Source organism: Sycon ciliatum, chromosome 1 (genome assembly GCF_964019385.1).
Source record: "Sycon ciliatum chromosome 1, ocSycCili1.1, whole genome shotgun sequence".
NCBI classification, from domain to species: Eukaryota; Metazoa; Porifera; class Calcarea; order Leucosolenida; family Sycettidae; genus Sycon; species Sycon ciliatum.
Window position 1 is genome coordinate 89,993,929 of NC_088643.1, and position 24,972 is coordinate 90,018,900.

Below are 24,972 nucleotides of genomic sequence, written 5' to 3' on the forward strand. Positions count from 1 at the left end.
ATTTTGGTCCCAAATGATCACGTGCATACGCTTTTGGGTTGGACTCGTCGTACCGTACAAAGTGACCATGGTGACCCATACACATTTTGAAGAATGCACCAAGTTTGGCACATTTTTCCACAAAAATGTGCGCTGTTTCTGGAGTAGCGTTTGGTTGGCATGAGGCTGCTCCATGTGCACCAGCTGTTCGATCCTGTTCTAGATCGTACCAACCAAACGCACCCGCAGACTCGTCTACAGTCAGTTTCGCGCGCGCCCGGGGAGTTTGCCGTCTTATCCAGGGAGTCGTAAAATACCGACTCCCTGGTCTTATCGCTCGAGCGCTGCCTGACTGTGAACTCGAAGAAAAATTCCGCGCGAAAGCATGAAAAATGACAACTCACTCAGGTCGCGACGCGCGTGTGTGCAATGTCGGTACAGTCGTGTACGTCTGGTTCACAACAAACGAGTTCTTCCTCGTATCGATTATGGAGTCAGAGAGGACATGTCGAAAGTGTAGTAAATGCCGAGGCTGACGAGCGGCATGGGTCCAAATATGTTTTGTGACCAAATAGTTTCTTTGAGCTGCGATGCAATTTACTCTCACCATGTGACGAAAACGACATCGACACAGACTCATTCCCAAGGCCATGACTTGGCGAAGCTATCCGTATGACTTCGACAACATTTTGAGAAAAGCAGACGCCTGTGGAAGCTGATAGAAGACGGCCGCGGCGTTGACTTCTAAATTCAAATAAATTGGCGATCTTGAAATAGAATGAAGTTGAAGACACCTGCTGTACGAGGTGAATAGCAATTTCTGGACATGAAAATAAAATAGAGGCCCACTGGCTGTGTGTTTTACATTTTTCATATCTATTTGTATCTATTGTATGGCCTAATCCTTCATCTTTCCAAATATGTGACAATTGCTCATGCTGTGATCCCAGAGACTTTATAGCAGGATTTTTTCGACAGGCCAATTTTTTGGCCTAAATTTCAGTGTATGGAATTCTGGACATGAAAGTAAAATAGCGTCAATAGGCATCCTATACTGCACCATTTTTGTTATTTTTTCTATTGGTGGACTGCAGTTGGCCTCTTCACACTTCCAGCCAACAGGTCCAAGACTATACAGCGTCTGAAGTGGAGTGCACATGGGGAAGCCAACGATTCGTCCATTACTTCTTATTTTACTCAAAATTCAAAATTCTCAGGCGACATAGTACCACAAAACTCGTTGAAATGCCTCCCACGAAAAGGCTATCAACAAGGCACCGACACGAGGAGAAACTACAACAGCCCAGCTGTCAACTACAACAAGAAAAAACTTCATCAACCTGACTGACTTGACTCTACACGCGACGAAAAATTATTTTACTCGAAATGTCCAGAAATGTCCAATGTCCAGAAATAGCAATTCACCTCGTACTTATGGTTGATAAATATGGTGGTAAAGACACACCCGGCAATATGGCGGTAAACACACGCCTGCCCACACACGCTCTCTAGGCTGCAAAGTTCTAGCACAGAGCTCTGCCATGCGCTACTTTGACTTGATCAGATGTACCAGCCTGCTATGCCGGATACCGCCAACCATGCATCGACCAGGCGCGAACTGATGGTGGTGGTGGTGAGAAGGAGAGCTCTGTGCTAGAACTGTGCAGCCTAGAGAGCGTGTGTGGGCAGGTGTGTGTTTACCGCCATATTGCCGGGTGTGTCTTTGCCACCATATTTATCAACCATAAGTACAGCTGCAATGGTGTCTTCAACTTCATTCTCCCGAGTCAAGCTCCGTATGAAGACACCCAAGAAGAAGATTGCCTGATGAGTCCAGCGGGGACGAAACGTACGTCGCAATCGAGCTATGTCGTTGCTGTGTCATCTTCTATGTGCCATGCGCTACTTGATGTAGATCTACCAGCCTGCTATGCCGGATACCGCCAACCATGCATCGACCAGGCGCCAGGCGCGAACTGATGGTGGTGGTGGTGAGAAGGAGAGCTCTGTGCTAGAACTTTGCAGCCTAGAGAGCGTGTGTGGGCAGGCGTGTGTTTACCGCCATATTGCCAGGTGTGTCTTTACCACCATATTTATCGATCTTGAAATACTAAAATAATTCTCAAAAAGAAATCGATCGCCGGATATACCGGATCGATGTACCGGTGTATTCAACACGTAGCTACAGCGCAATGACTTCCGTATTCACACACACCGTTTCAGTGTTGTGGGTGTGTTCACATGGCGTGAGCCAGTCAAGTGTCAGTCAGCTTGGGAAGAAGCGGGAGCTCCAACAACAACAACCGTGAACAACCAGGGTCGGAGGAAGGAGTTTTGGAGTGGTCCGGCCAACCTTTGAGGGGGGCCGGGGGACGTCCCCCGGGAGAAATATTTAAAATTTACGTGAAATAGAGCGAATTTGGGCACCTCTTAACTCCAGAAAATGCAGAAAATTATAGTAAAAGAACACAAACGCAACTTTTTTTTATCCATATCATTAAAGCCATACAGTGCCGGTCATGGAGTCCTGAGCTACTTCGAAGCACATCACACGTCGGCAGTACAGTCGAGCCATGTACCTCTGGATTTTTTTACACCGGTTTTGCACGAATCACATGGACCATCCAGCTGGGAAAGTGGTCCGGCCATGGCCGGACCAGCCTGACCGGTTCCGCCGGCCCTGACAACAAGTCTGCTTGATCACCAAGAAACAATAAAAAAAAGGTTTTTAATAGTTGAAGATGGGTTGGGATTTGAACTCACAACTATTACAGTCTGTATTTATTTATTTTTCACTGTGTACAATGAAATGGATTACAAACATGCACGCGAAACGAAAGCAGAACGCGTTAACGGTAGCCAAATATAATAATTTAGTGCGAAAATAAGAAAAATAAATAATAACACCCGAAAGCGCTAAATACAAAATCAAGAAAAAGGGAAATTATAAACCATGTAGCGCTAATGTGCACCAAATAATAATCTGATCTTTGACACCAGCGCAGCGGTGATGGTGCATGACGCCTTGTACTGACCAGAGAGTGCAGTGGGATCCAGGAGTCCAAGGCCACCATCTCTGCAGGGGAAGCTTAGCAACTTCCGTTCAACGGTGCCCACCGAGCGACCACAGAGCGAGGGGATGAGGCGGGAGGCAATTGCTTCCTCCAGCGTGCCTAAAGCTGAAGCGGCCCTCTCCATCACACGGCACAGAAATGACCAACGGTGCTTCAGGCCATGCGTAAAGGCAGAGAAGGCAGCTTGCGGCTGGGAGTCGGCGATCTCAGCAAGGGTTAGGACCTCCTTCCTCCAGGACTCTGCTTTTTGGCTGAGGTAGCCATCCACAAAGCCAGAGGTGCCAATAGCTGCTCCAAGAAAGCGGTGACCGTCGTCGGTGATGGTGACACCAGTACTCTCGAAGATTCTGCTGGCTTCTTCGAGGTGCGGTGGCTTGACGACCAGCACAGACTTTGATGGATTCGGCTTGTATCCGTACAACGGACCCCGCTGGCAGAGAAGGTCCCACCATGCTCGCAGGCGGATGATCCTCCCAGCAGCTGACGAGTCGTCCGCATACCAGAGCTGGGTGGCCTTCGCTGCTGACAGGGAACGGATCAGTGGAAGAATGGCAACGGCGTACATGGGCATGGCTAAAGGATCACCCTGGGTTGTTCCTTCAGCCGACATGATAAAACTACCTCCAACAAACAGCTTGGCTGGGCAGCGATACGTGTTGATCACTACTGTGGCTAGGGATGGGCAGAGGTGGCGCAGGTTGTGTAGACAGACTTCCCGGTTAAGCTGATTGAAAGCGTTTGTGGCATCCGCCATCAACACTGCTTCGGTGTCGTCTTGGTCAAACATCTGCTGCATTGCATGGATTGCGGCCTCAATGCCGCATTCCTGTCCAGCACACAATTGGAGACTTCCTGCCGCTTCCTGGATGTCGCTTCTGATGAGGGCAAGGATGGCTTTGCCAATGATTCGTCTCACCACTTCGCCTATGCCGATTGGGCGAACTCCTGGGTCCTTGTCAAGCGGGATAAGCTTGGATGCTACGTACGCCTCCAAGGTGACCATGGTGACTGGGTCAACATGCTCTGTTGCAAGCCGTCGAGCAGAGGCAGCCAGTGCATCACATAGCAAGTCTGATGCTTCCGAGAATGCCGTACACATCCATCTCCACGCGTCTGCATCAATGCCAGATGGACCTGCTGCTCCATGAGTGTTAAGGGCAGCTCTCCGAACCGTTTCTCGGTCTAACCCAGAGAATCTTGTTGGATGCGGTGTAGGTGGAGCCTGTATCGGCTATAGCGTACCCTTTTGATTTCCGTGATTTTATCACTATAACCGATGCATCACTATATGCGATACGACCGATTTTTTTCGATCGACACATGAAAGGCAAGGAAATACTTCCAGCATGGCGTTTTGACCAGGGAGTCGTAAAATAGGGGTATTTTACGACTCCCTGGTTTTGACAAATGAGCATGCTGCATAGTTGACAGTGCCCGCATTTCCATAAAAAAATTCTGTTATGTAGATGTACATGTATCACTACAAAAATAAGCAACGTGAAGAAAGTAAAAAAATAGGGCCTTTGATATTATTGCAACATGTATTTTAAAGTTATCACTATAGCCGATAATAATGTAGTGTGTTATGCATGTTTTGATTCTTTGTTGCCATCATAATATCCGATATATCACTACATCCGATAATATTGGTTATAGTGATATTTGTACTGGATAAAATACGTTTTGCTTTTGATATTTCGGACCAATATCACTGTAGCCGATATATTCTTATATCCGGTCACTATAGCCGATACAGACTGTACTTCATCAGCGGCTGAGTTCATGGTCAGCAGACAGCATCCATAACCACAAAGCCAAAAAGGAAAAGATAAATCGTGGGTTTTGATGAAAAAATCGATACTGGCTTCCAGGGCAAATTGTAAACCATGGGAAAAGGCCGGAAACCTGGCCGAAATTCTAACTCCTTAAACGCTGGTTGATAAATATGGTGGTAAAGACACACCTGGCAATATGGCGGTAAACACACACCTGCCCACACACGCTCTCTAGGCTGCAAAGTTCTGGCACAGAGCTCTCCTTCTCACCACCACCACCATCAGTTCGCGCCTGGCGCCTGGTCGATGCATGGCTGGTGGTATCCGGCATAGCAGGCTGGTACATCAAGTAGCGCATGGCACATAGATGATGACACAGCAGCGACATAGCTCGATTGCGACGTACGTTTCGTCCCCGTTGGACTCATCAGGCAATCTTCTTCTTGGATGTCTTCATACGGTGCTTGACTCGGGAGAATGTAGTTGAAGACACCACTGCAGCTGTACTTATGGTTGATAAATATGGTGGTAAAGACACACCTGGCAATATGGCGGTAAACACACACCTGCCCACACACGCTCTCTAGGCTGCAAAGTTCTGGCACAGAGCTCTCCTTCTCACCACCACCACCGATGGTGGTGACCACCATCAGTTCGCGCCTGGCGCCTGGTCGATGCATGGCTGGTGGTATCCGGCATAGCAGGCTGGTACATCAAGTAGCGTATGGCACATAGATGATGACACAGCAGCGACATAGCTCGATTGCGACGTACGTTTCGTCCCCGTTGGACTCATCAGGCAATCTTCTTCTTGGATGTCTTCATACGGAGCTTGACTCGGGAGAATGTAGTTGAAGACACCACTGCAGCTGTACTTATGGTTGATAAATATGGTGGTAAAGACACTCGTAAGTTACTATGGAGATTCGGATTATAATCCTAGGATTATTTCGATTTTGCCGCAGTCTGACCAGGCCCTAAGTTATTTTCATACTTTTTAAGACCAACACCTGATTGCTAATCTTTTTGAAACAGATTATAGACGACGTAGATTCTACGATTCGCGTGCGCTTACTGAGCTATGCCGTATGCGCGCTAGCGATCCTCGGATCACGGAGTCGCCATGGCATAGGCATCACTGCACCTATTATAGAATCTACGTACCAGTCCAGCACCAAACGTCAAACGACCGAGGGTTATGGACTCTTGGTTTCACCATAGCAGAACCTCTCTATGGTTTGCTGGTGCCCCGCTCGCGCTGGGTCGTTTGACGTTTGGTGCTGGACTGGTACGTATATGCCAATAATATGGTGCAGTGGTGCGGCTCTCCTTCGGCTTCGGCCTTCTTCCTGATCCTGTACTCATGGTACTGGGCCTGCCCTCTTCGGATGCTCACGGTTCTTGGTTCCAGTTGGGTGATTGATTTGATTTGATTGATTTTATTTTACTTCGCAAGTTCAAACGGGTTCCTGGCCCAGTTATATGAAAGCGAAGGATAGAATCTGCCAAAATCCTAATGAGCAACAGCATAGGCAATATTATCATAGAAGTGGAGTACTATGCGAGCGAGAATACTGAGAAGAAAGGAACATGTCAAACCCTGACGAAACACAACCTATTTCAGGCATACATAAGGAAGGCAGGCTAGCTTAAAATCTTGCAATCTGGATACGGTGCGCACCTCTCTAGGCAAACTGTTCCACAGCAATGCTCCTGCGGTGGCGAATCTCGTTTGGCCACACCGACTGCGAGCTGGCTGGCTGAGCAGACCATTGGCATGCTGATGGCGCGTACTTCTGCCGCTGCATGCTGCAGTGCTGGTTTGAGAAGCTGGGCTAGAGCAAGGCTAGTGGAGTCATTTAGACAACGCCAGATGAAGATCAGGAGCTTTTGTTTAAAAAGTTCAGTGACGCGGTAAACCGAGTTGGCAGCCAGGAGGGGCTGCATTGCGGAACATGGCGGGCTGCCATCAATGCATCGGATCGCCCGGTTTTGCATGGCTTGCAGACGCTGAAGTTGGGTCACGCGGAGGGCTGCAGAGAAGCAGCAGGCACCATATATCGGTGCTTGTCGGATTGTTGGTTTGACAGCATGAAACAAGGTGGAGGATGTACATTGTACGTCCTCCCATTTTTTTTTACAATGCATGAGTGGTATACCGGTACATGTACATGTAACGACGTCGGCGATGATTTGTTAGGAAAGAGTTTGCTCCCCATACTGGAGCTCGCGCTTTTCCGCTGACTTGAAACTAGGTGGTTTGGAGGTGACAGCTTTGTGAATGACCCAGAGTCTTTGACGTTTGTTCTGACCAGTCCAGGAGCAACACTAACTCACGCTGCTACCCGATGTTCACGAGGTGTTTGTCGCGCTGGAAACGGAGCGTCTCTGCAAGTTTGTATCCCTGGTGAAGTACCTGGAGCACTATCTTCTTCAGGCACAATCTTCCTCAACCTAATTAGGCTCAACTGATGAGGGTTGAATTCCCCGAAACACTGTGTATTGAGCAGGGAGTACATTGTAGTGCTTTCTTGCAGGGTTGCCGAGTCGAAGGTTCGGGGGACTTCTCGTGTGCTCTGAACATGAATAGCGGTCGTGAGTCAGTCAAGTGTTACCGGTATGTCAAGTCTGCGGGAAAGCCCAGGCTGCTCGCAACAACCAGCTCAGCAGACTCCGGATGCCGAACCGATCACTCGCTGAAAAGACCCGTCCGTGAACCCCGCAAACACAATGACATTTTGCGGTCGCGCATTATGACAAAGCAACAGAGCAAAATGACAGACGAGACTGGATGTATGGTAGATCTACACATGGGAGCAAGATTCCGAGACTCGATCGTAGAGTAGCACTATCAGCACGAGCGTACTGCTCCTTCCCCCTATCACTGATATGACGCTATTCGGCGATTATACAGACAGTGCTGTAGCTGCTCTTCCCATGCCACCACTCGCTGACAGCACAACCAGCAAACGACGTCGCACATGCTCCACCTCGTAGCTCTCTCTCACTCTCTCCTCATAGAGTCATACTCAGTCATAGCATCTTCTCTTTTCTCACCTCAGTCTCAACCAGGGAGTAGTAAAAAATAAGTATTTTACTACTCCCTGGTCTCAACCGGGGAAGTACAGTGCTGGCGCGCCGCCAAGGGAGTCGGATTTCAGTTGCCAGCACTGTACAATGTCATGTATTTGACGCCTTCCCTTCACTAGTATTAGTTTATAAGTAACTTTAGTTAGTAGCCCTATTTCCGCGTCAAGATTGTGACATGTTTGGTCAACGGAGGGTTATCATGGTTATGGACTCTTGGTGTGGTGTATGTGGTGATGTGAGTGTGACATGTGGTGATCAGGGAGTTGTATGGTCTTTACTCTTTAGTCTCTTACTGGTGGTGATGCGGTGATCGACCTCATGCTCAACCACACCAACGACCAGGCAACGACGTGGTAGATCTACAACACGACAGTATTACCTATGCGATACGGATTCTAGATCTACAACATAATTATTATTCTGCCATATTTATTTGCACATTCCTCTTGAACACGTGCCCCCTCTTTTCGCTCAACCAAACTGTCCAAAGAAGGATTGTGGTACAGCTGTGGTACAGCTGCTGATGTCCGTGCGCGTAGCGACAGTGCAGTGAGCTGCTCTCCTTTTGCCCGATTTGGGGTCAATGCGTACATTCGGTCCATATTTCTCCTTCATGCACGTAAAAGTCGTTGGTAATCAAATCACTCATGCATAGTGCCAGTTTCTGAACATTTTAGAAGATCAAGAATGTTTCCTGGCCTTGATGCCGTTGACAGGCTTACTTGTTGACATCAGCTTCAGCTCAGTTCAGGATCTTTGACTTTGTCACACTCAGCTCACCGTAACTCACCCCGAGTTTGCCGTAGCTGTAACCAATATTTTTTTCGGAGTTCCAAGTGACAGTTATTTTTGAAGTTCGGCCTATGATTTGAGAATTAGGACCAGCTGCCAACCGGCATTTCAGCCCGAGGCTGGCAAGGACAAGTCAGTAAGGGTGCAGCGACTACAGGAGCGGAAAATCGAGACTTGACTTGATCACTCAGTAGTCCATTTGTAATGCTGTTGCCCTTGGATGGGTACTGTGAGTTCGACTAGAAATATCATCACGCATGGCTCCTAGTCCAAGACGTCCCTGGACAGCAGCACAACTGAACAAATTTTGAAAGTAGACGGTGAAACTTGCGGCACGAATTTGACAAGTACTGTTTCTGCAGCTTGCGAAAGCCGGTCGTGAGCCCGTCCTGGCTACTACTTATAGGATTAGGAGACCCGTCTCTTTTATCCCCAGATTTCCTGGCTGCAACTATGGGTTCAGAAAGTGTGCTGACTTGGATCAAGAAAGTCCTCTCAAGTGAGACGCTAGCAGTAGCTGACCTGTCGGAGGCCTGGAATGATGGAGTTCTTTTCTGTGAAGTAGTGAACTGCTTGGCACCAGATGCAGGGTAAGTGCGTGTGTGGGATGTGTCTGTGTGTCTGCATGTCTGTGTGTGAGACATGGATTTGCCCTGTCAAGAATATACAACCCTCAACAGACTCAGTGTGCAGTGTCCACTGACTTTGATACCCAGCCGAACAGGGGTCCATTGTATGTACAGCTTATCCCCCTCTAGCAAGAATCCATCAGGATTTCCCTACCCGTCTGTGCAAAACCATACAGGGCTGCCGAAATGTGATTTTCTCACTTCATTTTGGATCCAATGTGGAGATTTAGGCCAAGTCAGTAAACACTAGACCTGTACCTCAGAATTTGGAGCACAGCAAGGAGACCTGGCCGGAAGGTGTATGTTGCATCAATATACATGCATGTACAGTGCTGCTCATTGAAATCCGATCGTGTGAGTCAAGTACGGGTGCCGTGCAGCTTTAGACCTGTGAACACCGGGATGTGAAGTGATGCAGGGCGCAAACTGGACTCACTCGATCGGATTTCATTGATCAACACTTCATGTACTGTAGTGTCAGACACCCTGATACTTTTTCTTCTTCTTCCCGAATTCTTACACACATGCCTGTGAGGTGATGTCCTCGACTCGCTCCAGGTGTTCGAAATTCAGCTTAGAATGTTCACTTTTGCTGGAATGGTTTCTTTGTTTATCAAGCTTGCACTTGGCCAGTCATTCTGCATAGGCTTGCTGTGCCGGTGACAATATCAATAGGGCAAGGTATGCCTTCCGTATGCAGGTTACACCCAATACAGAATGAAATCCATCTGGACATTTTGCTCCGTCTGGCAAAAGATGACCCATTCTGAAAACAACTTTCGGTACATGGGTCACTCCTTCGGTACATGGGTCACTCCGCAACCTGTAATATAGACCTTATGCTTGTTGTACAGATGTACGAAGTTCTGTACTAAGGGGCCATCCGTAAATACCGATATTTATTTAGAAACGAAAACTAGTCGTTTCTCTTCAACCCCCCTCCCTCAGAAACGAACACATACAAACGATGCATAGTATCGATATTTTTTCTTTTCTTTTCTGCACGTGCCCACACATACAAACTGTGCATCGATATTTTTCGAGAAACAAACAGGTGCTAAACCCCCCCCCCCCCCCCCCTAAACGACTAGTTTTCGTTTCTAAATAAATATCTATATTTACGGATGGCCCCTAAGGTCGTAGGTGTGTACAGACCCGGTTGGGTGTTCATCGTGTGCTATACATGCGCATTTGACCAATTTTTGCCTCATAATTAATGGTAAACAATCGCTTTCCAGCTTCTTCACTTTGGTTAGAGCTAATAACTATTTAGATCTTGTCAGAAAAAAGGTTTTCGTAAGAAATGCCTTCAGGGCCCATTTCTTAGTGGAAATAGCAGTAAACACAATAGGGTCCTGCACATTCAACACCCAACCGGGTCTGCGGGATTCTACGAGATTCTACGGGATTTCGTGCATCTGTACAACGTGCATAAGGCTTATTAAAATTCATACGAAGTTAGTGTGTACACGGTTTGCATCATTCCATACTTGGCATTCATCCTTAATTGGCAGAAGTGTGTACAAGGAAATTATGTCATTGCATTGCTGCTTGATTAGTTTGTAGTGGCCCTCCATAAGGGCCAGTTCACAATACAACTTTCTGCGACGCGACACACCATTTGCGACAGTTGCGACAAAAAACTGCCTGTCGCGAGCTGTTGCAAGTTGTCGCAAGGCACCTGTCGCAGAAGTTGAAGAAAGTTCAACTTTTGCGACATGCGACACGTGACATACACAAATGGAGTACAGTTTCTACCCTGGGTGCACGTGCAGTGCACGTGCAGTGCACGTGCATAGTACTACTTGTGCATAAGGATGTCGCAAACATGAGAAAGACTGTGAACCGTGTGTCGCTGTCGCAGCTCGTCGCAAGTCGCATGTCGCGTCGCAAGAAGTTGTATTGTGAATCGGCCTTAATTATCAAACTTTTACAGTATAAACACAAAACGGAAAAAAAATTCGTTTATGGGTGGGTGGCCATGGGTCGATCGAGGAGAGTTTCGTTTTGAAAATATTGATAGCTGAAACATCGATCCATTCTAGCCACAAGGTCACTATATTTTTCGTTCAGGGTGGGTGGGTGGGGGAGGAGGGTTGTAACTAAATATTTGTAACTGGGGCTTAATGATAAGGGTGAAACGATTACATTTTTTGACTACCGGATGACCTAAGGGGCCATCCGGCATTATCGATTATTTTCACGGAACAAAAAGCTTAGTTACAACCCCCTCCCCCTAGGCCCTTGTGATGTAGTTACAACCCCCTCCCCCTAGGCCCTTGTGATGTAGTTACAACCCCCTCCCCCTAGGCCCTTGTGATGTAGTTACAACCCCCTCCCCCTAGGCCCTTGTGATGTAGTTACAACCCCCTCCCCCTAGGCCCTTGTGATGTAGTTACAACCCCCTCCCCCTAGGCCCTTGTGATGTAGTTACAACCCCCTCCCCCTAGGCCCTTGTGATGTAGTTACAACCCCCTCCCCCTAGGCCTTGTGATGTAGTTACAACCCCCTCCCCCTAGGCCCTTGTGATGTAGTTACAACCCCCTCCCCCTAGGCCCTTGTGATGTAGTTACAACCCCCTCCCCCTAGGCCCTTGTGATGTAGTTACAACCCCCTCCCCCTAGGCCCTTGTGATGTAGTTACAACCCCCTCCCCCTAGGCCCTTGTGATGTAGTTACAACCCCCTCCCCCTAGGCCCTTGTGATGTAGTTACAACCCCCTCCCCCTAGGCCCTTGTGATGTAGTTACAACCCCCTCCCCCTAGGCCCTTGTGATGTAGTTACAACCCCCTCCCCCTAGGCCCTTGTGATGTAGTTACAACCCCCTCCCCCTAGGCCCTTGTGATGTAGTTACAACCCCCTCCCCCTAGGCCCTTGTGATGTAGTTACAACCCCCTCCCCCTAGGCCCTTGTGATGGGTATGTTTGTACTACAGCATCTAGGAACTAATAATGCAGAAACCCTTCAACCTTTTCTCCTATATTCTTTCCTCTACAGGCTATGTACTCCAACGGATGACAGGAAATCCAACATCTTGTTGGTAGGTTCCTTTTGCCATTTCTCTGCTGGGCCACAATTTTATCTGGATTACATAGCCATGAGTGTAAAACTTGACGACCCCTCGGCCCAGGGTAGACTTTTTTTATGGCATCTGTCCTCCGGGGCCATTTGGCTCATTGTGTGACACTGATGCGGTCATGCGTAGCCAGAGATCAAGAGTGCAAAGACCTTTTACATCGCAGCTATCGTTGTCATAGCAGAACATGGGACGGTAGATTGATGCATCCTAAACCTGATGAGCTGATACCGTGTCTCCGTGGCAATCACGGAAAGGTCTGTGCGCTTGATCATACTTCCCCACTGTGCACTTCACAACGGTCTATTAACTGCGAATAGCTAAAATCTAGTTTCTTTGCATTCCGCCAAATATTCGAGCCTGGCCCTCATTGAACCGTGCCGTTGTAGAAGTATGAGTATGAATTCAGACTCACGAACTTGCAGTGGCGTCCCAAGTTTACTACTACCAAGAGCACATAAACAAGAGTGTGCAACCTTTCTTGGCTTGGTTCTTGACGGAATATTTTGTTGACGTCAACTTTAGTGCAGATCATGAGTCGTACCGTACGAGGTATGTACTGCGAGTCTGTGGCCGCGTTAACTCGGCAAGGTTTCACTAAACTTGCGCGGGGAGTACGGTAAAAGCGTACTAGCAGCGGAAAGAAAGTTAAACATTATCATTTTGTTAGCGGCATAAAAACACAAACTTGCGATGTAGGTCGGCTCCCAGTGCGTTCTTTGTACAAGTGTCATAGGTTCTGAAAAAGGTGACAGCAAGATTTGTTTGCTGTGACCAGTTACGGAGTTGCACACTCTTGTTTATGCACCCTTGCTACTACGAATTGCCCTTTCTGTGATAGGTATTGTATGGTCATTGGGTATAACGTGCCCTTTATAACCGGTTTGATATGTCTGCTGTCTTCCATATCATTGTCCCGCAGGCATTTGAAAAGGCTGAAGAAGTTTTAGGCTTCGCTCCATGTGCTGAAACTGCCGAAGATATCATTGCCACTGATCCAGTACCTGAAGAGAGTGTTTTGTCATTTTTATACGCGCTGGCAGATGAACTTTCACCAACTCTAGGTATGAGCCGACTGTGTGTTGTATTTAATCCTCCCGTTCTAATTTAGCCTGTGCCCCCCTCCCCCCGTACTGGATACTTGTGGCTCTCCGTCAACACATCGCCCATATGCTTCGAAGTATTTCTTCATAACTAATATTTGAGTTTACCTAAATCTCAGCGCACTACATACATGTCCTTACTTCGAAGTATTTTACATCATGTAGTATCACATTGTGAGTTGCTTAGGGCATTGTGAGTTGACTGGTTTTACCACAAGTATTGTATTCTTGTTTACTAGTACATTGTATCTAATCTTTCTCTTGCACTTGGAGTTGTGCTTGTTACTGTATTTTGTGTGTTTTGCTAATGGGTAGGTCGTGGTCGTAGGTTTCACTTGTGTGTGTGTGTGTGTGTGTGTGCGTGTGCACATGCTTTTTGCACTTGCCTTACACCTCTGTGTATTCCAGATGAGTTTGAGTTGGGAGACCCGTCGAGCGCAAGCAGTTCTAAGAGAGCAGCTGCTCGTGAACGCCGCACCTATTCATCAGCCAGTCGTAGGTCTCCTTCACCCTATCGCTGCAAAGGAGTCTCTGAATCGGTACTTCTAGAACAACAGAGAGCAAGTTTACCCGAGGCACCGTGCACTCTTAATAGTGGACAGGGACTGTGTGCGACTTTACGAGACGATGCGTTTGCTGAGGACGATACCCTGGCAGCTAATATCCAGGAAAAGCATGACCAGCAATGCGAGGATCGTGACGAGCAACCTACCAAGCCAGATAGCGGGATTGGCGAAACTGAAGGGAGCCCTGTTCTAATGGCCAGGGGTGATGAGTCCAGTTCTGATGTTGCTGTTGCCAGCTCTGTAGATGAGAAGGAAGCTAGGACTGCTGTAAGTGAGAAAGATGATGACCAGGACGCAAGTAGCAGGAAAGCTGAGACTACTGCCAGTGACCAGACAGTAGAGAGTGTCACAGGAAAGGAGACTGATAAGCCAGCGCACGGTGTTGTTGACAGCTCTGTAGATGAGAAGGAAGCTAGGACTGCTGTAAGTGAGAAAGATGATGACCAGGACGCAAGTAGCAGGAAAGCTGAGACTACTGCCAGTGACCAGACAGTAGAGAGTGTCACAGGAAAGGAGACTGATAAGCCAGCGCACGGTGTTGTTGACAGCTCTGTAGATGAGAAGGAAGCTAGGACTGCTGTAAGTGAGAAAGATGATGACCAGGACGCAAGTAGCAGGAAAGCTGAGACTACTGCCAGTGACCAGACAGTAGAGAGTGTCACAGGAAAGGAGACTGATAAGCCAGCGCACGGTGTTGTTGACAGCTCTGTAGATGAGAAGGAAGCTAGGACTGCTGTAAGTGAGAAAGATGGTGACCAGGACGCAAGTAGCAGGAAAGCTGAGACTACTGCCAGTGACCAGACAGTAGAGAGTGTCACAGGAAAGGAGACTGATAAGCCAGCGCACTGTGTTGTTGACACTGAGAATATTGACGGTGCATCCGATCAAGTGCATGCACAGAGTCGTGAAGACGGTGAACCAGCAGCAGATCTGGTGTCTAGTACATGTAGCAAGAAAGCGCAGACTGCTACCGAGGATAAGCCACCAGAGTCCAGCACTGAACATACGCCGAGTGCTAGTACATTGGATGTGCACGTCAAGTCGGGCACTCCTAATAAACCTGCTAGGAAAAGCAGCACTAGTCCTTTGCGCTCCACTTTTGATGCTGGTCATCCACTTAACATTGCTGCTGCAATGATTACAAAACCGAGCACCATTGCCAGTGGACAGCCGGCTGACACGAGTAGCAGCTGCAACACCGGTGTGAAAAGCGAACGGTCTGCACCGGGATCAGCTGATACTAGTGACACTGGTGGTGAACTCACGGACACTGCAACCCCACAAGAAGCTGGGGCCAAGAAGAAGCTTCCTCCTTCGGTAAGGCTTAGTGATGTGTTGTTGTCTTCATCTACCATCTATCTGCGCATTGTTGGCTACTAACATGAAGTACCTCTCGTTGCCATGGCGAACTCTTGGCTTCTATCTAGCATCTAGCTGAACGCTTGCTGCTAAGTTACGTCTGTTTAATTTTGTATTGCATTGTATTGTATGTCATTTTCTCACTGGTGTTTGTTTACATGTAGTCGTATGACACTGGTGAGAACATAAGAACTGATACAAAATACATATTCACTGTGGCCATTAGCACTACTTTGGCATTAATTTTATTCAAAGACCCATTCTCAGCTTGTCAGGTGGAATTCTTTACTGCATGTACATGTACTGGTATGTCAGTAGCTACACTCCATGTCGAATTTTACTAAGTCTTACTGATGCTGTCAATTTGAATTCGTTCACGTGAACATCCTCGCAGGCCTCTATGCGGAAGAAGAATAGAGCTCCCAATCCTGTTGTACCGAAGCCTGAAGACCTGGATGCTGCCATAAGGCCACACGAGGTGAGAACAATGGCGTTTCTATTGACTTTATTTTAGGCACTTTCAGATTTCCTTTGTAGCAGTTTTCTATTTTGATTAGGAAAACTTTGATAATGATTGATGATAGGAACTAATGGCGGTAAGACCTTACATAGTTAACGTGCAGCATGCAGGACTATGTGACGGTCTTGTCCTATTGTAGTACATCTTCAGATGAGTGTGCGTTGCAGCCTGCCTTGGCACTGATTCAAGTGAGCAAGGCAGTATGCTGCTCTGACTGAGACTGTGATGGCACCCCAGACTGCTGCTGTGTTTGATCTTTTACTGTACATTGCATGTGAGTAATCAACGGGGTGACCAGTAAAGAGTAGTGCAGTCATCCCTGACGTGCCCGCGTTCGTGCGCGCACACACACATACATACACACATGCACATTTGCACCATACAAAGGAAGGTGTGGAGTGTCAAAGAACATTTCCTTGTGATATTCTTTTATTGGGTTACGTCACTAAGTAAAGCGAGTATAAACAAGGCTGCTGGATTATCAAATCCTGCCCTCCAACCCAGTCCACCTGTTAGCATACATGTTTGTGTCGTACCATCAAAACGTAGGGATTTTCTGTGTCAATCCAAGCACTTGTGGAATGCGTGTCTTTAACATACACTTGGGAATATCCCTTGCACTGGTACTGTAAACCGCCCAATATTCGCGTCACTAAATTTTCGCGATTTCTTAGAATCAGCAAGTTTGCGATGGCAAAAGTTCGCGAAGCAACGGGGTCACCTACATACACCCACTGTTGAAGCTTGATTTCACGCTGGTTAATATTCGCGTTACGCTCTTCTCGCGAAAATAGCGAACATTAATCCGTCGCGAATATTAGGCAGTTTACAGTATAGGATATTCCCAAGTGTATGTTACATGTGTTGTGTATGTTACAATGCTCCCTGACAGCATGCGATGTACAACTGCTGGATTAGAAAATCGAATTATGTACATGTACAGTTTGAGTGATTTGTTGCAGAAAATCGCTGCTGGAGGCAGAATTCAAGTGCCAGATTAAAGTGTAGAAAATGAACTGAAAAAATCCGTTTTGCCAGAAGGTGTGCTGGTTTGCAAGGGTGCTGGATAAACAAGTGCCGGATTAGAGAGGGACGACTATACAGGTGGAATCCTGATAATTCGAACCTCAAAATGCCAGGGAAAAACTTCGAATTATCCGGACATTCGAATTATCCAAACATGCACCCACAACCCAATATGTATGTCAAAATGCTCTCATGGTCACGCAGAACTGCGCTATGGACCTTAATAGACACAGATTTCACGGGTACTGAACTGACTGTCACAGCCTGCTCATGCAAACTGAACTGACCAGTACAGTGTACAGTGAACTTCGAATTACACTTGGCTAACTTCGAATTATCAGCACAAATCCCACACATTTTCTATGTAAGTGGAATCCGTGGAACTTCTAATTAACCGGACATATCCAGTTCGAGGTTCGAATTATCAGAAATTGTTTATGTGGGAATCGTATTGCTAGAAATCGGTCCTGGAAAAACTTCTAATTAAGCGGTATGTTCGAATTAAGCCATATTCGAATTATAAGGATTCCACCTGTATCTTGTTACAGTCGTGGATAGTTGCTTCATAACTCGTTCCCATGTGATTTCTTCTTCTATTTTACATTTACACTGGCTCATTAGACACCCTGGGCCTTAGCAAAAACGTTATGTTGCAAAGGTATTGCCGTAAAGGGGAAGAATACCGTGATTCGGGTTCGACCTTTAGCAAGATACACGCTATTTTAGTACCGTAATCTTGCGCATTTAAGACCATGGTCTTATAATCGAAACGTCGCTGTTTTCGGTCCTTTCACAAGTGCATTTTCGTTCGATTATAAGACCATGGTCTTATATGCGAGAGACAAACATCGCATCGACATGTACATGTGCAAGTACGCATATTATTGGTTAATGCCAGTACAATGGAACCATGATGAACCTCGTGTGGTTTTGTGATTTTCATTCACTTATAAGTGCATGTTCTTATAAGCGAGAGTGCTCTTATATTCCATGAGAATAGCTTTTATTTCGCGCGGTACAACCATTTATGTCACCATATACGCGATACAAGGTGAAATGCGAACGGACTATGCAACAAAGACTTAGAGAGTACAAGTAAACTAGAGTCTTTAGAACTAGAAGGAGAATATGATGCAAGTGTCCAATCCGACCTACATGATGTGAGAATTACGGCTGATCCTTGGTTCAGTGGTGTATGTCTTCCTTGTAGTGTTCATGCGATGAAAGAAGCAGTATACGTTCACAAGCCAGGCCTTTGCATACAGAGATAAATTATATCACCTCACTCACACTCAACTGAAGAGCATCAGAAGGAAATGTTTTTGGACCCTCCAAACCCTCCTTCCCAAGGTGTACTTGATAATAATGTGTGTGTGTGGGGGGGGGGGGGGGGGGAGGTGGTACCAGTGTTGGCTGCGCAACTCATTCTTCTATTGTCAATGTGATTTTACGAACGTTTTTTCGATTTGGTTTTGTGCCGTGCTTGAATACAGTCTGTCCCTGAAGGTTGCTGCAATATGTGCGGTGAGAGAATCTTTGAAATCGAAAAGCTCGAGCTGGAGGGAGTCGCCATTCATCGCAAGTGCCTGCGTTGCCACATCTGCAAGAAGCCACTGCAGATGCAGACATATGAAGTGTTCAGCAATAGGTTTACGTGTTCGCACCATTACCGCATGATGGTAAGCCCGTCACAGCACTCATCAACTCACTGTTGTGTATGCCCATGTGCACAGTAGTCAATAACACAGTATTCCAACGAGAGTTACTGAACATGCTAGCAGTCACTCTGCTTTCTTGACTTGTCAAGGTATCATGAGTAATGTGGACTTGTGATTGGTATTGGCCATGATCATGGGGTATCCACCAGGTTTTCCGCGGCAGGGCTGTAGCTTGCAGGGTTTTACATTCTCTTTTGTAGGCATGATGGCGTCTCCCGCCAACCGGCATGTGACTACTTCGAAGTATGTATATGACGTGTGCGCTTCCAGTCATGTTTGGGTTGCCCATACATAGGCTTGGGATAGCGATGTGATACGATGAGTTGGTAGAATAGTACAACCGCTGTAGTTCAACTCCCCTGTACCGTGTAGCTGCTCCCGGCTGCGGCTTGCTAGATTGTAGGCAAAGTGATGACATACTAGTACTATCACAATGCACTCCATGTCTGGAGTGATGTAGATTTAGATCTCTCCCCTTCAGTTTCAGGTGGTTGCAACCCTGACTTTCTTTGAATCCTTTTTTGTGCCTTGATCTAAATTATCAGTTTCCTCTGAGACAAAAATGCGATAATACTCATAAAAAGGACACACTTCAGATGAGAAGGCTTGAAAGTATACTTGTGAAACCAAAAACTTTCAAGATGTTCGTAAAGAGCCTGAAATGTGTCCTTTTTATGAGTATTATCTAAATTATCGTTCATATTTTCATATTGTCAATGTTGCTGAGTGAGTGGACATCTGCTTTCCTCTATGTTTATTTGTTTTTGCAGAGATTGCGAATCCAAGCTAGCGTGGCGCAGGCTGACAGTGGAGCTGTCCAGTCTCTGGAAACTTCCCAGTCATTTTGCCAAGACATACAAAAGCTGAAGGATGAGATGAATATCCGGGGTGGTTCTAGGCGCAAGCGAACCGCTCCTCTTCCCCCGAAAGCCGGTGTGGTATTGGCTCAGCGCTCTACCTCATTGGTTACTGAAGCCGAGATCGCATTGGTGGCCGAAAAGAAAGAAAATTCAATGCAGCGGCGAAGTACTAAGAAGAAAAGAGCACCTTTGCCACCTAAGCAGCGCTCAACAACTGTGTTCTATGTTGCCCCCTCTGAAGATGAATCAATTTCAGAATCGGCTCCCACATCTCTTAGTATGGATCCTGCCCCAGCAGCAACTCCAGCAGCGCCGGTCAACCGAAGGATGAAGCCGAAAGCGCCTCCAGCGCCAGATGTTTGCAGGCGTCATCGTCAGCACATTGTTGATGAGTGTGAGCTGAGCATGTCCGAGTTGAATGCTAAGCTGGAGCAGTTGGATCGTGACCAGCGTGTTCTGGAAGAGGTTGCTGCTGAAGTTGAAGATAGACTGTCATCTAGTAAGTTTAATAGCTACTGGCCAATTTATTGGCAATGTTTTGGTTTGGATTTCCCGTGTTCTTTGGAATGTGTATGTCCACCCAAATTTCTGTTCTCCAGATCAATGAGACTGCAAGCAACCGTCTCCTATTTTCAGTCAAACTTGTTGATCGGGGACTTTTCCTTGCCTGCTACTGTAATCACTGTATTTTTGTTCACTGTGTGCCTCCGCTCTCTTTTGTTGTTGGTGATGGTGGCGGTGGTGTTGGTGTTTTTACTACACGCGTTGTGTAGCAAGTGGGATTTTCGGTCTTTGACCGCTTGGTGGTGTGTCTAATCTACTCACCTCCCGCTTTAGAAGCTGCATCTGTGCCTTGATCCTGGAGAGTGGTGGCGTTCCTACGGATGCGGAACGCTCAGTCTAACTGAGTCTAACGCGAACCTTGAAAATTCCGCGTAGCTTTCTAGGAAATCTGCAGTCAGATCTGTTTCTGTGGCTATGCCGTCTGTGTTCAAGCTCCTGTCGTTGTGCTTTGTGAACCATGTGATGCTCAGCGTCTTCCTTTGCCGAACAGCATGCTGGTCTTGTGAAGAAGCTCAACGTCCTCAAATCAAAGAAGAAGGCTTTGGTTGCAGACGAAAACTTCTATGTTTATCAGTAAGTTTAGTTAACTATTCTGATTCTGAGTGTTGCTTCACGCAGCTTCATTGTAGCGAAATTGGCTGGATGATAACGCTGGCCACCCTCAATCACACTGTGATCTCAGAACATTGATCAGGGAATATCATTTCGTTAATTGGGAGCATTATCAGGCACATATTCTGGCACAGATTTACTGGACGGAGTTGCTTGTGATCACTGCCCATGCTGGATCCTTGTTTTCGGTAGATTCTGCCTGTGAGCTGAGCTGGCTGCATTTCACGCTCTTATGACCCCTGTATTTGCGCGCACGCGTACTTAAAGGGGAAGTATACCCTAAAATCAAATTTTCACCAGTTGTAGTCTTCGGGGTGCTGAGTCGAATGGTCTTGGTCCGAGGAAGCTGCGACGCTCCCTTCCTACTTGAATCCCAATCGAACTCGCGCACTTCCACCGAAACTGGGTGACTGCGCCCTACGAGATGGGGATTTGTATGCAAAATGTCACTAAAAGCGCCATTTCGTTCTTATAAAAGCACGGATGACCGCGATTGGCCCATATGTTGTAGTCTTTTGGACGCTGAGTCGACTGGTTTTGGTCCGAAAAGGCTGCGATGCAGCGTTCCTCCTTTATTCCCAATCGAACATGGTTGAACAAGCGGTCACGTGCTCCTGGGTGCCCAAATCACCTGGTCACCGCGCCAGCAGGCGACAACTTTCACACCAAGGTTCAACTCGGGTTCAACTCGAGTGACAGGACTGCACCCAAAAAAGGTCAAACAGGCTAGTAAGTTGTACCCTGCAGGCATGGTGACCAGGTGACTGGCGTACGCAGGAGCACGTGACCGCTTGTTCAACCATGTTCGATTGGGAATAAAGGAGGAACGCTGCATCGCAGCCTTTTCGGACCAAAACCAGTCGACTCAGCGTCCAAAGGACTACAACATATGGGCCAATCGCGGTCATCCGTGCTTTTATAAGAACGAAATGGCGCTTTTAGTGACATTTTGCATACAAATCCCCATCTAGTAGGGCGCAGTCACCCAGTTTCGGTGGAAGTGCGCGAGTTCGATTGGGATTCAAGTAGGAAGGGAGCGTCGCAGCTTCCTCGGACCAAGACCATTCGACTCAGCACCCCGAAGACTACAACTGGTGAAAATTTGATTTTAGGGTATACTTCCCCTTTAACGTACCACCTCCAGGGGACATAAACGTATTGTACTTTATAGTCAAGGTATTGAACATGTATATCCAGGGTCAAATGACTCGAAAAGGATGCTGAGGGTACTCCGAAAAGTTCTTGATACCCATTATCCAGTGCAAGGAGAACGGTATGTTATGTCTTCTTAGTATTGTTGCATTCTTGTCTCCGAGGAAACTGTTCACATCATGTTATATCCAGGTACAATACTGAAGTTTCACTGTATGTGTAGATCAAGTGACTGCATTGACTCAAGCACTCAACACACACTGTTTGTGCTTACTACTGATATTTTATTCAAAATTGGAAATCGGTGCATGAGTGCTTGCTTGAGAATTGAACGTACTTTTTACCTTGGCCCTTGTGTCATCGTTTCTGTCCATCTCTTTCTCTCCAGGCGAATGGACTTGGAGCTTATCAATGAAAGAACTCATTTGGAAGGTCTTATTCAAGAGCTCATGTCGAAGGACGGTATGTGCTGCATGTAACGTTGGTATATGCGACAATGAAAAGTGTTTGGGCTTTTGTTTATCGTCAGTATAGGACTTATAAGTTATAATGCTAGTACACAAGATTACGGATATACAATATAGTCAATCGCTTGGTCTTGCATGTTATATGCTGTGTATTCGCTTCGCAGGTAAACGATTGGCATCAGGTGGAAATGAGAGGAATGTGGATCAAGCGTTACTTGCGGAATAACGAAATCCTAACAACACAACGCAAAACGCGCCCTGATCATAATACGCGATTGAGTCAACACAAGAAACCATAGGCAGGAAAACCTCGAGCTCCCATGTAGGGAGCAACACACTCTTCCCGTACTATCGCCGAAGTCGCACCAACCTCTTCTTCACAAGAAACCATGTTCCTATATTCTAATACACATGCACGAGATTACAGAGGTGTTACAGAGGTGGTCAGTCGCTTGGTCTTGCAAGTTGTGCACTCGTTTTCATTTGGGTTTCGGTTGTTGATGTCAAGTAGCTGTACCGTAGGAGTAGGAGTTGTACAATCGAATGTAGTTGCTAATTTCTATGTATGCGCATGTGTGGGTGTAATGGTGTACTGGTGTGTATGCATTGTATGCGTATCTGCACTAATGACTACAGAGGCTGACAAAACAGATGAAGATCGTGCTCACGAGGAAGCTCTTGTGAATGAGCTGGTTGCTGTTGTGGAGGAACGCAATCGTCTCCTGACTTGTTTAGAAGAGGATCCTGATGAAGACACCGAAGTTGCGGGTGAGAAGGGAGCCGCCAGTAAGATGGATAAGGCTAAAGCCAAGAAGGAGCTGAAAGAGAAGAAAGAGCGTGAAAAACGTTTGGAAAAGGAGCGAAAAGAGAAGGCAAAACAGGAACTGAAGGAACAAAAAGAACGTGAGAAGCTGGCAAAGAAGGGAGAAGCCCCACTTCCCAATGTTTGGAAGTCTAGTGCCAAGTAGTTCTCTTTACTGTCTGCCATAAACCTTTGTATGCTGCGTTTAGTCCTGGTTCTTCACCTGTTTTGGCTGATGCCAACTCACACAGATCACAATTTTGAATATATCTCGTCACTTTTACAGAGATCCAAAACGTTTTTATTCTATCTTAGGCCCTAGCTGTCTCTTAGGCCCTAGCTGTTTTGTGGTATCTGCTTGGGTTTTTTATTATTATTATTAAAAACTGGCACTTTTCATTTTTAAGCTGGTCTCCAAGGAAGAGACTTACTGGCATCACCCTTCGGTCTGTGTATCAGTTTATAGACTGCAGTCAACCTAGATCAATCCTCTGCCCCGCCGATTCTGGCACCTCCTTGAAAATATTCAGAATACTCAGTTTATTTTGGGCGACAAGAGAAATTCAGTTTAGTACTATAGTAGGACTTAGCCACGTGCCACCCTTCTTTACAGTATATTACTATACAGAGAGAAGTTCCCTGTTCTACTCTTCAGCTTGTACATTTTTTAAATTTGTGAATTGCTTTCGCATCTTCACCGCAGTGCTCCACATTAGCTTTTTGACATGCTATTGCTTTCCCCAATTCCCCCTCTATTCACATACATGTTGGTACTGTGCTGTGCTCACTGACGTCGGTAGCTTATGGTATTTCTGCTGATCACGTTTATTGCTTATTAGCACACTGTTCTTTTGGTCTCTAGCGGTGTCAATGGCCGTGTGTGCAGAGCATTGCCATGTTATGTATGTTAGTGTAATTCTTTTTCGAAATTTGTGGAGCTTCTCTCATTCTCTCATTAGATAATAATATTCTGCCGGTCCAGTTTTTGTTTGCGTGTTTGACTTTCGTTTGCACTCTCACTTTGAAGGAATGATGTTAGTGTCAGATACAGCCTAAACATGATTATGCCGTGCAGTTTTCTGTCCCCCGTGAATTCCGCGATTCCGCGGATTGCAGAATTTCCGCAGAATACAGTAGTATTTTCAAATTTGGACAATTTCAACTGTACGTGGTGTAGCCAAGGACTGTTAGTGTGTTGCGAGTTGGCTATACTGAAAATATGACAAGGCTACAGTGGAGTTTCAAAGCTCTAAGAATCCAGTAGTGTCCGCAGAATTCAGAAAATCCCGCGGAATATTGCAGAAAAGAGAGAAAAACTGCTTTTCCTGGACACTTCTGATGTATTTCACAGCCAAACCAACCCGCTTGTGACTTTCAAAATCAACTTGCACGGTACATTTCGGAGCTTTCAATTTTTGGACCAGGATTTCGCATAATTACGGTTAAGAATTTATAGGGACAACAAACTTCGGTGGTGTTGCGGAAATTCAATATGTATTTACTCTCATTTCCATTGCAGAATTGCCGCAGAATTCGGAAGGATTTGCAGAATTAGCGCAGAATTTACTGTTTTCAGCTGCAGAATTCTGCACGGAATTTCTGATATTCTGCCGCGGAATTCACGGGGGACAGAGTTTTGTCCCAGAGACTGAGTGCATGATCACTTGATCAAGAGTAGACTAAACACAAGAGTACATAAACCAGAGCGTGCAACTGTGCATATCAGATCTGAAACAGTGCACTCAGTCTCAGTGCAGTTCGTGCACTATGTCACCCTGATGAGGTCAGCCAAGCCGCGACTTGCGTACA

At 46.6% G+C, this 24,972-nt stretch overlaps 1 protein-coding gene across 1 annotated transcript; it reads left to right on the forward strand.

Annotated features, from left to right (window-relative positions):
* Window positions 1-8,468: 8,468 nt before the first annotated feature.
* Window positions 8,469-24,310, forward strand: LOC135806344 (F-actin-monooxygenase mical2b-like). The gene is made up of 10 exons (XM_065320514.1): window positions 8,469-9,300; window positions 12,336-12,378; window positions 13,337-13,478; window positions 13,926-15,400; window positions 15,837-15,920; window positions 18,482-18,667; window positions 19,477-20,065; window positions 20,601-20,703; window positions 22,283-22,356; window positions 22,998-24,310. Exons 1-10 carry the CDS (start codon window positions 9,164-9,166, stop codon window positions 23,327-23,329), a joined length of 3,165 nt encoding a protein of 1,054 aa, XP_065176586.1. The 5' UTR covers window positions 8,469-9,163; the 3' UTR covers window positions 23,330-24,310.
* Window positions 24,311-24,972: the final 662 nt, after the last annotated feature.

What these genes read in the sequence shown, in the direction of transcription:
- LOC135806344 (XM_065320514.1), top strand. Translation starts at nt 9,164, where the DNA reads ATGGGTTCAGAAAGTGTGCTGACTTGGATCAAGAAAGTCCTCTCAAGT. An exon ending in TGCTTGGCACCAGATGCAGG is followed by an intron (nt 9,301 to 12,335) that starts GTAAGTGCGTGT and finishes TTTCCTCTACAG; the next exon opens with GCTATGTACTCCAACGGATG. An exon ending in AGAGCTCATGTCGAAGGACG is followed by an intron (nt 22,357 to 22,997) that starts GTATGTGCTGCA and finishes TAATGACTACAG; the next exon opens with AGGCTGACAAAACAGATGAA.